We start from the raw sequence: 13,644 nt of genomic DNA, 5'->3' as shown, positions 1-13,644 counted from the left end.
GTGGCTATTATATTTAGATTTAGCTAATGTATTTTGAATTTCCACTTACTCAGGTGCTGAATTAACCCCAAATAAATTGTTCGCTAAATCAAATCAAATTTTATTTGTGTAGATTAACAGTGAAATGCTTCCTTCCCAACAGTGCAGAGAAAAACATTAGTGTTAGTGGACATAAAGATCTAGGCAAATTCATCTCAATTGAACAAAATAATAATATTCTGGAGACCTATTTTAACAGTAAAATAATATTTTAACACAAACACAAATGTAGTGTTTTCTTGGCTTTGGATTTGAAAAGCCTACCCTTTGCTGTTAAATGTCAAATGAATGCATACTGTTCTGTCCATTACCTGGGGGTTACACACAGAGGATTGAGGTCCTTAATATGGCAGCATGTGCACAGTGTTTGCACTTTGTCATGGTTAAACATAGTCACACTGACCTACATAGCTGAGAGCTGCTTGCCTCCTCACATACTGTATTTGGAAAACATTGTCATGTCTCCTCCACTATTAGTCATAGAGACATGCTCTGAGGAGAGAAACACAAAAGTGAGTAAGACAATGGAGGTGCTGTATCTCATTTTTCCTTTCGCTCTATCTCCCCCTCTGTTTTCTAAATGGCACTTACATATTTGGCTTTATTAAGTGTATGCTGACGGCTTTCCTTCACCACAAGACCAGATTGACCATTTGTTGGTGTCAGAATCAAATGTCATAGGCTGTGTTTACACAGGCAGACCAATTCTGAGCTTTGTTCACTTATTGGTCACATCAGATCTTTTTCAGAGCGAAAAACGATTAGAATATGGGCAGCCTGTGTAAACACAGCCATATTGACCCATCCTCAGCCCCACGATATAGTGCCTTCAGAAAGTCTTCACACTCCTTGACTTTAACCACATTTTCTTGTTATAGCTTGAATTTAAAATGGATGAAATTGAGATTTTAAGTTTTTAGAAATTCATGAATGGATGAGAAGCTGGAACGTCTTGAGTCTAAGTATTCAACCCCTTTGTTATGGGAAGCCTTAATGAGTTCAGGAGCAAACATTTGCATAACAAGTCACATAATAAGTGCATGGACTCAATCTGTGTGCAATAATAGAGTTTAACATGATTTTTGAGTGACTATCTCATCCCTGTACCCCACACATACAATTATCGGTAAAGTCCCTCAGTTGAGCTGTGAATTTCAGACACAGATCCAACCACAAAAACCAGAAAGGCTACCCATTAGTAGATGGGTAAAAAAAACATACATTGAATGTCCCTTTTGAGCATGCTGCAGTTATTAATTACACTTTGGATGGTGTATCAATACACCCAGTCGCTACAAAGATACAGGCATCCTTCCTAACTTGCCAGAGAGGAAGGAACCACTCGGGGTATTTCATTATGAGGCCAATGGTGACTTTAATATTTGAGATTGTTCAAAGTAGCCACCCTTTGTCTTGGTGACAGCTTTGCACACTCTTGGCATTCTCTCAACCAGCTTCATGAGGTAGTCACCTGGAATGCATTTCAATTAACAGGTGTGCCTTGTTAAAAGTTCATTTGTGGAATTTCTACCCTTAATGCGTTTGAGCCAATCAGTTGTGTTGTGACAAGGTAGTGGGGGTATACAGAAGATAGCCCTATTTGGTAGCAGACCACGTCCATATTATGGAAAGAACAGCTCAGATAAGCAAAGAGAACGACAGTCCATCATTACACGAAGGTAAGTCAGTTCGGAAAATTTCAAGAGCTTTGAATGTTTCTTTAAGTGCTGTAGCAAAAACCATCAAGCGCTATGTTGAAACTGGCTCTCATGAGGACCGCCACAGAAAAGGAAGGTGCAGAGTTACCTATTCTGCAGAGGATAAATTCATTACAGTTAACTGCACCTCAGATTGCAGCCCATATGAATGCTTCAGAGTTCAAGTAGCAGACACATCTCAACTTAATCTTTTCATAGGAGACTGCATGAATCAGGCTTTCATGGTCGAATTGCTGCAAAGAAACCACTACTAAAGAACACCAATAAGAAGAAGACATTTGCTTTGGCCAAGAAACACGAGCAATGGACATTAGACCATTGAGATTTTTGGTTCCAACCGCCGTGATTTTGTGAGACGTAAAGTAGGTGAACAGATGATTTCCGTATGTGTGGTTCCCACCGTGAAGCATGGAGGGGGAGGTGTGAGGGGGTGCTTTGCTGGTGACACTGTGATTTATTTAGAATTCAAGGCACACTTAACCTGCCACAATCACTCGACCTCAACCAAATTGAGATGGTTTGGGATGAGTTGGACCGCAGAGTGAAGGAGAAGCAGCCAACAAGTGCTCAGCATATGTGGGATCTCCTTCAAGACTGTTGGCTATGGAATCCTGACCTGTTCACCGGACGTGCTACCTGTCCCAGACCTATTATTTGACCATGCTGGTCATTTATGAACATTTTAACATCTTGGCCACGTTCTGTTATAATCTCCACCCGGCACAGCCACCCCTCATAGCCTGGTTCCTCTCTAGGTTTCTTCCTAGGTTTTGGCCTTTCTAGGTAATTTTTTCCTAGCCAACGTGCTTCAACACCTGCATTGCTTGCTGCTTGGGGTTTTAGGCTGGGTTTCTGCACAGCACTTTGACATATCAGCTGATGTACGAAGGGCTATATAAATACATTTGATTTGATTTTGGAAAAGCATTCTAGGTTAAGCTGGTTGAGAGAACGCCAAGAGTGTGCAAAGCTGTCATCATGGTAAAGGGTGACTACATTGAAGAATCTAAAATGTATTTTGATTTGTTTAACAGTTTTTTGGTTACTACATGATTCCGTATGTGTTATTTAATTGTTTCGATGTTTTCACTATTATTCTACAATGTAGAAAATGTTACAAATAAAGAAAAACCCTTGAATGAGTAGGTGTGTCCAAACTTTTGACTGGTACGAAATATAAAGGAGAATTCTGTTTTCATTTAGAAAAAATATTTAGAAAAATAAACATATTTTGACTTTGTCATTATGGGCTATTGTTTGTAGATGGGTGAGGGGAAAAATACATTTAATCTATTTTGAATTCCAGCTGCAGCACAATAATGTGGAATAAATCAAGGATTATGAATTCTTTCTGAAGGCACTGTAAGTACTGTAGCACAACCTTTTAAGTATCACATTTTGCCTTGACTCTCTCAGTCTCCATCTCCCCCCTTTTCGCTATCTTCATCTCTCCCTCTCTGTTTTGGGTATGTTTTGTATTGCAAACTTTTGTGCTTATGCAGTTTAGTTTTTCGCTTAAACTGAGGGATGTTTATATCATGAGATTTGTATGTTTATTTTTAATGTAATAATGTATATTGCACTCTTTTCGTCTCTCCTATATGTCTTAAAATGGGCTACTCCTCTCCCCTGCGTTAGGCAGCAAGTAGTACAGTCTTAACTGCAATGTAATAACAAATAATAGTTACACACAATTGGCAACTATTTTTAATTGTCAACACAACTAGTGATAAATCTTTTACAACTTGCTTTGAGTCAAACAAAAGCACAAAGTCTGGCCTGTGGTGTTTTCTGTCTCCGGTCACATACGATAAAGCAGAAGTTTCCATCGACCATGGCTAAAGCATTAATGTGCTAAATGGAAGGTAACCGCATAAGGGCAACAGGGAAATGGCGCTTTGTGCTCTGGAGCACGCGTCATCCGTCTGCTTTAGCACATAAGAGGTGTCAGGAGCAAATTTAATCTGGGGGAGCAAAGCAAGGTCCCCAGCACTGAAGACATGAACATCTTTTATCACTGGACGCAGGCAATAAACAGCTCCATTACAGGATACCCTCACTTAGGATGCATCCCAAATGGCACCATATGTCCTATGTAGTGCACTACTTTTAACCAGCGCACATAGGACTCTGGTCAAAATAGTGCACTATATAGGGAAGGGAATAGGGTTTCATTTGGGAAACGACCTAGGACTACTGTTACCTAACAGTCTCTGACTGAGGAAGGCCAGACATCCCTCACATTAGTATGTTCTGCAAAATATGAGTGTGCTTGAAAAGGAGACTGCTGTTGATCTACTGCAGGGGCAGAAGTGACAGATTGAAAAGGACCGGTATGCTCCCGGACGGTGCCCTTGGCATCCCTCCACATGCTGCATGCTTTCCTGGAGATATTTGTCCTCATGTTGATTCTCTAAAATGGGAGCAGGAGCCATTTTGTGAGCAGATTCTCCTGTTTCTGGCTCTTGGCCTGCCCTTTCATGCCTCACCTCTCTCTTCCCAGTCCATCTGGCAATCTTCACTTGCATTTTACCCCTCCTTGCTTTACTACTGTAAAATAGCTAGTCTCAAATAAGACATTCGATTGGGCTGTAGCACTTTAATTGATTCCCTGCTTAGCATTCTGTTACAAATATATTTTAGGGTCTTGAAATATGTTGTTTACCCCTTGTGAAAAGGCCAATTAATCTAAAAGATGGAGCTGTTCCAGAGCTATTTTAGTTTCTCAATGAAAGTTCCATCTTTCATTGGCAGTGTCAGTGGAAATTGTGGGTAATGAGAAACATGGCATGGGTGTAGGGCTGCGAATTGCCAGGGACCTAACGATACGTTAGTATCACGATACTTAGGTGTTGATTCGATATTGCGATTTAATGTTCCAAACATATTGCTCACTCTACACTGAGTATATAAAACATTAAGAATACCTGCTCCTTCCCTGACAGATTGATCAGGTGAATCCAGGTGAAAGTTATGATTTCATATTAATGTCACTTGTTAAATCCACATCAATCAGTGTAGATGAAGGGAAGGAGATGGGTTAAATAAGAATTTTTAAGCCTTGAGACATGGATTGTGCATGTGTGCCATTCAGAGGGTAAATGGGCAAGACATAAAATGTAAGGACCTTTGAACAGAGTATGGTGGTAGGTGCCAGGCGCAATGGTATGTGTCAAGAACTGCATCACTGCTGGGTTTTTCAAGCTCAACAGTTTCCCGTGTGTATCAAGAATGGTCCACCACCTAAAGGACATCTAGCCTACTTGACACAACTGTGGGAGGCATTGGCGTGTCAACATGGGCCAGCATCCCTGTGGAACGCTTTTCGAGTCCATGCCCCCTAAAATACTCAGTGGGTATGATGCAGAGAGACTAGAGAGAGCAAGAGAACACATTTATCAGTGAGGGAAATAAGTGCTAAAAACATGTGGGCTCTCTATTTGGAGAAGAAGCTGTAGGAGGAAAGTTTGTGCGTAGGTACAGCCGACTAGTGCTAGCCAATGTTACCTACCTTTAAAAAAAAATATATATATATATAATACAGTGCCTTGCGAAAGTATTCGGCCCCCTTGAACTTTGCAACCTTTTGCCACATTTCAGGCTTCAAACATAAAGATATAAAACTGTATTTTTTTGTGAAGAATCAACAACAAGCGGGACACAATCATGAAGTGGAACGACATTTATTGGATATTTCAAACTTTTTTAACAAATCAAAAACTGAAAAATTGGGCGTGTAAAATTATTCAGCCCCTTTACTTTCAGTGCAGCAAACTCTCTCCAGAAGTTCAGTGAGGATCTCTGAATGATCCAATGTTGACCTAAATGACTAATGATGATAAATACAATCCACCTGTGTGTAATCAAGTCTCCGTATAAATGCACCTGCACTGTGATAGTCTCAGAGGTCCGTTAAAAGCGCAGAGAGCATCATGAAGAACAAGGAACACACCAGGCAGGTCCGAGATACTGTTGTGAAGAAGTTTAAAGCCGGATTTGGATACAAAAAGATTTCCCAAGCTTTAAACATCCCAAGGAGCACTGTGCAAGCGATAATATTGAAATGGAAGGAGTATCAGACCACTGCAAATCTACCAAGACCTGGCCGTCCCTCTAAACTTTCAGCTCATACAAGGAGAAGACTGATCAGAGATGCAGCCAAGAGGCCCATGATCACTCTGGATGAACTGCAGAGATCTACAGCTGAGGTGGGAGACTCTGTCCATAGGACAACAATCAGTCGTATATTGCACAAATCTGGCCTTTATGGAAGAGTGGCAAGAAGAAAGCCATTTCTTAAAGATATCCATAAAAAGTGTTGTTTAAAGTTTGCCACAAGCCACCTGGGAGACACACCAAACATGTGGAAGAAGGTGCTCTGGTCAGATGAAACCAAAATTGAACTTTTTGGCAACAATGCAAAACGTTATGTTTGGCGTAAAAGCAACACAGCTGAACACACCATCCCCACTGTCAAACATGGTGGAGGCAGCATCATGGTTTGGGCCTGCTTTTCTTCAGCAGGGACAGGGAAGATGGTTAAAATTGATGGGAAGATGGATGGAGCCAAATACAGGACCATTCTGGAAGAAAACCTGATGTAGTCTGCAAAAGACCTGCGACTGGGACGGAGATTTGTCTTCCAACAAGACAATGATCCAAAACATAAAGCAAAATCTACAATGGAATGGTTCAAAAATAAACATATCCAGGTGTTAGAATGGCCAAGTCAAAGTCCAGATCTGAATCCAATCGAGAATCTGTGGAAAGAACTGAAAACTGCTGTTCACAAATGCTCTCCATCCAACCTCACTGAGCTCCAGCTGTTTTGCAAGGAGGAATGGGAAAAAATGTCAGTCTCTCGATGTGCAAAACTGATAGAGACATACCCCAAGCGACTTACAGCTGTAATCGCAGCAAAAGGTGGCGCTACAAAGTATTAACTTAAGGGGGCTGAATAATTTTGCACGCCCAATTTTTCAGTTTTTGATTTGTTAAAAAAGTTGGAAATATCCAATAAATGTCGTTCCACTTCATGATTGTGTCCCACTTGTTGTTGATTCTTCACAAAAAAATACAGTTTTATATCTTTGTTTGAAGCCTGAAATGTGGCAAACGGTCGCAAAGTTCAAGGGGGCCGAATACTTTCGCAAGGCACTGTATATATATATATATATATATATATATGTATATATATATATGTATGTATGTGTATATATATATATATATATATATGTATGTATGTATGTATGTATATGTATATATATATATTTAGTTATAGTTATCGTTTTCACAAATCGATACTTGGAGTTAAATATCAATATAATATTGTCCGAAAATAATATTGTGATTATGTAACTATCAGCCCCCCCCCACACTACATAGATGCTTTGATAGTAACCCTTTATTAGTTAACGGGCAAAGTCACACACACCACGTTCATCCCTGGAGGAAGTTGAAGTGCTTTCAATAGTCTGTCGCTGTTGGTCACTATTCTTTACCCGTTTTCAAATTCAGCTTCAGGCAGAAACACCTCTGAAATGGGTTGATATGGTGATTCTGTAGGCTAGATTTAGTTTTTATTCCCTATCTTTACAATAGCCTAGTAGACCAATGGCCGTTAATGTTGTGTTAAAAATCCCCACTCAGCTCAGTCTGGCTTCATGAATCCATCACATGAGTTCGCAAACAAGGGAAGCTTTATAATGCTCAGAAGGTTCCTCTCCAGTGACCAAAGGCCCCTTTAATTCAGAGGGCAGTGCAACACAGAGATATGTATGTGTCTGGCTGTCTTTGAGTAGATGAATCGGATTATCCCATGATTCGACTGACCTCCTTTATACTCGCTGCTTGTAGTGGGACGGGATTGGCAGGGAAGAGCTCTGTTGAAAAACCCTTGTTTTCAGCCTGTTGTATTATGGATCTTTTTTCCAGACCCCTGGGTGCAGTGAAATACAGTGGGATCCGAAATGAAAATGTTTATAAAGATTTGAGGCATAACCGTGTTCAAATTTGACCCCTACCTTTTTTGAGAAAAATAAATGTTGTTAAAATGTCTTTCTCTGAGCAATTGTGTTAGTAAAAAATAAAATAGTTTCCCAATATTTTGGAGCAAGCAATGTAGCTCAGTATTTGAAGGCTGAGTAGAGAAATGAATGCAATTGAAAGAACCAGAATTTTTTTACTTTTCTACTTTTATTTTTTGTCAGCTTCATGTATTTTGACTTTATAGCCTTATAGCCTATAGCATGAAAGTTATAGCCTTATTGCAGTATTGGCCTACGAGTTCCTGAAAAACTGCCAGACTCCCAAACCTGTTCACTCTACTACCTTTCACTCTGCTACCGGAGCATCGTCCCTCTTACCAACAGGCTCTGAATGCACTGTATACACCCAGACTACACTGTCACGCCCACACAAAACCATCACACATTCACAAAGGCATGTGCGAGTGTAGACACACACACACACACACACACACACACACACACACCGACACAACACAAACACACATACGTACACACACACACACTTTTGCACTCATCATTTGCTGCTACTACTCTGTTCTTTATTTGACTTGTATTATTATCTATCTAAATGCCTAGTCACTTTAGCCTGCCTTTATGTAGATATCTACCTCAAATATCTTGTACCTCTGCATATTGAGCCCTGTATATAGCTCCATTCTTGTGTATTTTAATGTATTCCTCTTGTCAGTTACAATTAAATTATTTGTTATTTTTAAATACTGCATTGTTGGGAAAGGTTCATAAGCAAGCATTTCACTGTAAAATCTACACTAGTTGTAAAAAATGATTGGATTTGTTTTTGCAGAGACATTCAATAATCTCTCAGAAGTTACCTAAAAGTTACTCTGCACGGATCTGTTTTTTGGAGCTGCACCCGCCCCTCACCGACCAAACTGATAATTAACTGAATTATTGTAAACAAATACCTGTTTGCATTTTTGCAGGCTGTGTATCCATCTACCAGGTTGTTGTCATCCATGTCCACAATGACTCCAAACTGTTATGTTCGCCATTATCGCATGAGCTAGGAGTCAGGGAAAACAAACTTGGCGACATATTGTCACGTTGCAGAGGAGAACAAAGCTCTTCCATGTGCAGCAACAAATTATGAATGTTCCAGCACCACACAAATAGGCTACTAATGGACAGTTCCCCGCTCCACTCTCTCGCTGTGTGGCTGGTAGCCTAGGGTAGGTCTGCCTCACCGCTCACATAGCCTAATGGAATTTCCAACACAATTCAGCATAAGAAGCTCCTGACTAAAAAAATATGTTGTGAAACGTTTTGACCGGCAACATAATTGTTCTGAACAGCAATAATGTTTTCATACCACCCGACAGATGATTTTTTGGGGAGGTTCAACTGCGGTGAACTGACCCGAGGCAAGACTCTAGCCTTAAGCTGTCTGGATCAGAGCTATATTAATCTGTGATAAAAGCAAAATAAATGCTGTTGAAAAATGTATAAATACATTTTGAATTGATGTGATATCATTGTAAATAAGAATCTGTATTGTATTTGTTGTGTTACAGTCCAACGGCCAGACCCGAGGCCAGCAGCTCCACATCTTCAGCCCCTGCCAAGCACAGCGGTCCAACCCATAAGATCTGCCTGGTGTGTTCTGACGAGGCTTCTGGCTGCCACTATGGAGTCCTCACCTGCGGAAGCTGCAAGGTCTTCTTCAAGAGGGCCGTTGAAGGTTGGTGACATAATAAACACTCACGCACACAACTCCATTCATGCACAGTCCTACCCTTCGTTGACCTACTATAGTAGAACATACATAAAGGCGAATCTATCGTGGTGATATGTACATTGAGTTCTGCAGTAGTACACTTATATATCCTTTCGTTGACACAACATGTGGACACTAAGTGTTTTCCTTACCTATAGGATAGCCTAGATACTAGAACAAAAGCATACCACTTGGTTCTTTATTCAAAATTCATTTGAGTATAATATTTTATTGAACAAATGCTCTTACATTTTTTTAAGATTAGGAGGAGAAACATTTTAGGTTCACACAATAATCAGAAAAGGTTGCCTTTTAGTATTACACCAGCTAGGGGTAGGCAAGTGTCTCATGGTGTTCCATAAGGCTGTGGTGTCTGTGTTGCTATTTTTGTGTCCAACCCATAATGTTCATATATTGTGCATTCGGAAAGTATTCAAACCTGATTGAGGGATTCGGTTAAATGCGGATGACACATTTCAGTTGGATGCATTCATTTGTCCAACTGACTAGGTATCCCCATTTCCCTTCCCTTGACCTTTTCCAAATTTAGTTACATTACAGCCTTATTCTAAAATGGATTAAATTGTTTTTTTCCTTATCAATCTTCAAACAATACCGCATAATGACAAAGCAAAAACAGTTTGTAGAAATGTTTGCTAATTTATTAATAATGTCAAACTGAAATACCTTATTTACTTAAGTATTCAGTCCCTTTGCTATGAGACTCGAAATTGAGCTCCGGTGCATCCTGTTTCCATTGATCATCCTTGAAATATTCCTACAACTTGATTGGAGTCCACCTGTGGTAAATTAAATTGATCTCAGTGCCAGAGGCGTCACTGCAGTCCCTGGTTCGAATCCAGGCTGCATCACATCCGGCCGTGATTTGGAGTCCAATAGGGCGGTGCACAATTGTACCAGGTTTGGCTGGGGTAGGCCTCCATTGTAAATAAGAATTTGTTCATAACTGACTTGCCTAGTTAAATAAAGGTTAAATACAATGAGGTCAAAGGAATTGTTCGTAGAGCTCCGGGACATGATTGTGTCAAGGCATAGATCTGGGGAAGGGTACCAAAAAATGTCTGCAGCATTGAAGGTCCCCAAGAACACAGTGGCTTCCATCATTCTTAAATGGAAGAATTTTGGAACCACAAAGACTCTTCCTAGAGTTGGGGAAGTTAGGGTTAGGGAAGTGATCAAGAACCCGATGGTCACTTTGACAGAGCGCCAGCATTCCTCTGTGGAGATGGGAGAAACTTCCAGAAGGACAACCATCTCTGCAGCACTCCACCAGTCAGACCTTTTATAGTAGAGTGGCCAGACGGAAGTCACTCCTCAGGAAAAGTAAAATGACCAGCCTGCTTGGAGTTTGCCAAAAGGTACCTAAAAGACTCTCAGACCATGAGAAACAAGATTCTCTGGTCTGATGAAACCAAGATTGAACTCTTTGGCCTGAATGCCAAGCGTCACGTCTGGAGGAAACCTGGAACCATCCCTACAGTGAAGCATGGTGGTGGCAGCATATTGCTGTAGTGGTGTTTTTCAGTTGCAGGGACTGGGAGACTAGTCAGGATTGAGCGGAAATATGAACAGAGCAAAGTAGAGAGATCCTTGATGAAAACGTGCTCCTGCGTGCTCAGGACCTCAGTCTGGGGCAAAGTTCACCTTCCAACAGGACAACAACCCTAAGCACACATCCAAGACAACGCAAGATTGGCTTCGGGACAATTCTCTGGATGTCCTTAAGTGGCCCAGCCAGAGCCTGTACTTGAACCCCATCTAACATCTCTGGAGAGACTTGAAAATAGCTGTGCAGCAACGCTCCCCATCCAACCTGACAGAGCTTGAGAGGATATGCAGAGAAGAATGGGAGACACTCTCCAAATACTGGTGTGCCAAGCTTGTAGTGTCATACCCAAGAAGACTCAAGGCTGTAATTGCTGACATACTGGCTTCAACAAAGTACTGAGTAAAGGGTTTGCATACTTAAATAAATGGGATATTTCTTATTTTTTATACATTTGCAAAAATGTCATTATGGGGTATTGTGTGTAGATTGATGATAATTATATATATTTTTAATAAGTGGTAAAAGTCAAGGGGTCTGAATTCTTTCTGAATGCACTGTATGCAACACTAGAATAGATTGTTTGCGTCCTGTACCTCAGAACAGCCTGTCATAACTACTGTTGGTCATTAGAATTACATGATCTGCTTACTTGTTCCATATGCGAGAGATGCTGTGGCGTTGTGTGTCTTGCTTTACATCTTCAAGGGGTTATCTTGACATGATCTTGAGTTTGTATTTTGCATAATTACTGTTTTAGGGAGAAAAAAAAAAGGTCTTTACATTAGTTTAATCTTTACATTAGTTTAAAAGGGCTATAGGAGTGAGTGAAGTGTGGCTGTTGCGGCACAAGGAGCTAGATGATAAGGACGTGTGCTTTGCAGGAGGTGAACACACACAATGCTGCTCCCTCGCTGTTTTTTTTGTTTCTATAGCTTAGGCACTTCCTGCCAAACTAAGCATTTCCCCTCAAGGAAGTTGCCTTGTCATTCAGACCAGTGTCTGGAGTTAGTTGGACTCTTACATGCTGACCACACCGCTCGCTTTGCGCGCGTTCACGTTCCTACACATACACGTTATTCAATCATTGCACCCACGCTGCTCACGCGCGTCAACAAGCGTCTGCTTGGTTCTATTTGTGACTTTTACGTGCTGCAAGTCCCGCCTCTCCCATCTCCACATTGTTTTTTAGGAGCATATACCCATGGGCCATCTCCTCATTGGTTTTTAGGAACATAAACCCACGTGGATGATTGAAAAATGAACTGAGGTCCACATTCCAGTCCAGTTGTTAGTGGTAATGCACCTTAAAGTTGGTTGACAACTGCCATATAAAGTCAGAAGAAGAAGCCTGAAGGAGGAGCGATTACTACAAAACTAACTTTTGTCCTTTTATCTGTGGATTAATTGTCAGAATAGAGGACCTTGTGCATTTCAGGTAAAATAAAAACCCAATGTTATATTCCAGGACAAATTAGCTAGCAACAGCAAGCTAGCTAGCTAAATTGCATTAAATGTTTAATGCTTTTCAACCTGTCCCAATTGAATATAGTTGGTTTAGAGTTTGTTTTGATATTTCAACATTCGTGTCCTGATCGCGGCTGGTGTGGGTGTACAAAATCACAATGTGCGCGAGCGGTCTGGTCAGCATGTTAGGCTATGGGACATGTCTAGTCAATCCTTGTTTTTATAGTAGTCTGAAAAAATTCATTGGCTATTTTCTTAGCCATCGCTATCTACTAAAAAATTAAATAAACCACTGAACAATTTGATTAACGGTTAAGGGGTAATCGAGTGAAACTGTAAATATGTGTGTTTGACTTGTATCCTACTGTATAACAGTTTATTTTATTTTTTAATGTACCGTAATTTCCGGACTATAAACCGCTACTTTATTCCCACGCTTTGAACCTCGCGGTTTATACAATGATGCGGCTAATTTATGGATTTTTCCCGCTTTCACAGATTCATGCCGCCAAAAAACTGAGCACCGTCACATAATGTAACGTAAATCGAGCGCGCTCAAACTTCCCATCATTCTGATTACGGTAGTAATTTTGTCACCCTCATCATGGCAAAGACACGGAGAAATGCATATGATGCAGCTTTCAAGTTGAAGGCGATCGATCTGGCTGTTGGAAAAGGAGCTTGGCCTTAATGAGTCGATGGATGATAAGACGTTGGAAACAGCAGCGTGAGGAACTGACTCAGTGCAAAAAGACAACAAAAGCTTTCAGAGGGAAGAAAAGCAGATGGCCCAAAGTATTTGCAGCCACTCGACATCAGTGTAAATCGTGCATTTAAGGTGGCGCTCTGTGTTCAGTGGGAGGATTGGATGACAAGTGGGGAGAAATCCTTCACTAAAACGGGCCGCATGCGAAGAGCAACTTATGGTCAAGTCTGCCAGTGGGTCCTGACAGCGTGGAGCATTGTCAAAAAATCCACTATCATCAACGGGTTTCGAAAGGCTGGACTGCTGCGTGTTGAAGGGGCAGCATGAGCTCAGCGGGGAATTTGCCTCCGGATGAAAGTGACGAGAGCGACAATGAAAACGAT

The 13,644-nt window shown here is 40.9% G+C and overlaps 1 protein-coding gene across 5 annotated transcripts in view; it reads left to right on the top strand.

Moving 5' to 3' along the window:
• Positions 1-13,644, top strand: part of LOC110537769 (glucocorticoid receptor-like) — a 92,770-nt gene that overhangs the window by 58,732 nt on the left and 20,394 nt on the right. For all 5 annotated transcript variants that reach the window (XM_036937779.1, XM_021624143.2, XM_036937781.1 and 2 more), the window contains one exon: positions 9,319-9,485. In XM_036937779.1, coding sequence (XP_036793674.1) covers positions 9,319-9,485 — 167 coding nt within the window. The remainder of the gene's footprint in view (positions 1-9,318; positions 9,486-13,644) is intronic.

The sequence above is a fragment of the Oncorhynchus mykiss genome, chromosome 12, assembly GCF_013265735.2.
Source record: "Oncorhynchus mykiss isolate Arlee chromosome 12, USDA_OmykA_1.1, whole genome shotgun sequence".
NCBI classification, from domain to species: domain Eukaryota; kingdom Metazoa; phylum Chordata; class Actinopteri; order Salmoniformes; family Salmonidae; genus Oncorhynchus; species Oncorhynchus mykiss.
The sequence above is the reverse complement of the archived record's forward strand: the minus strand, read 5'-3'. Positions and strand labels throughout refer to the sequence as shown.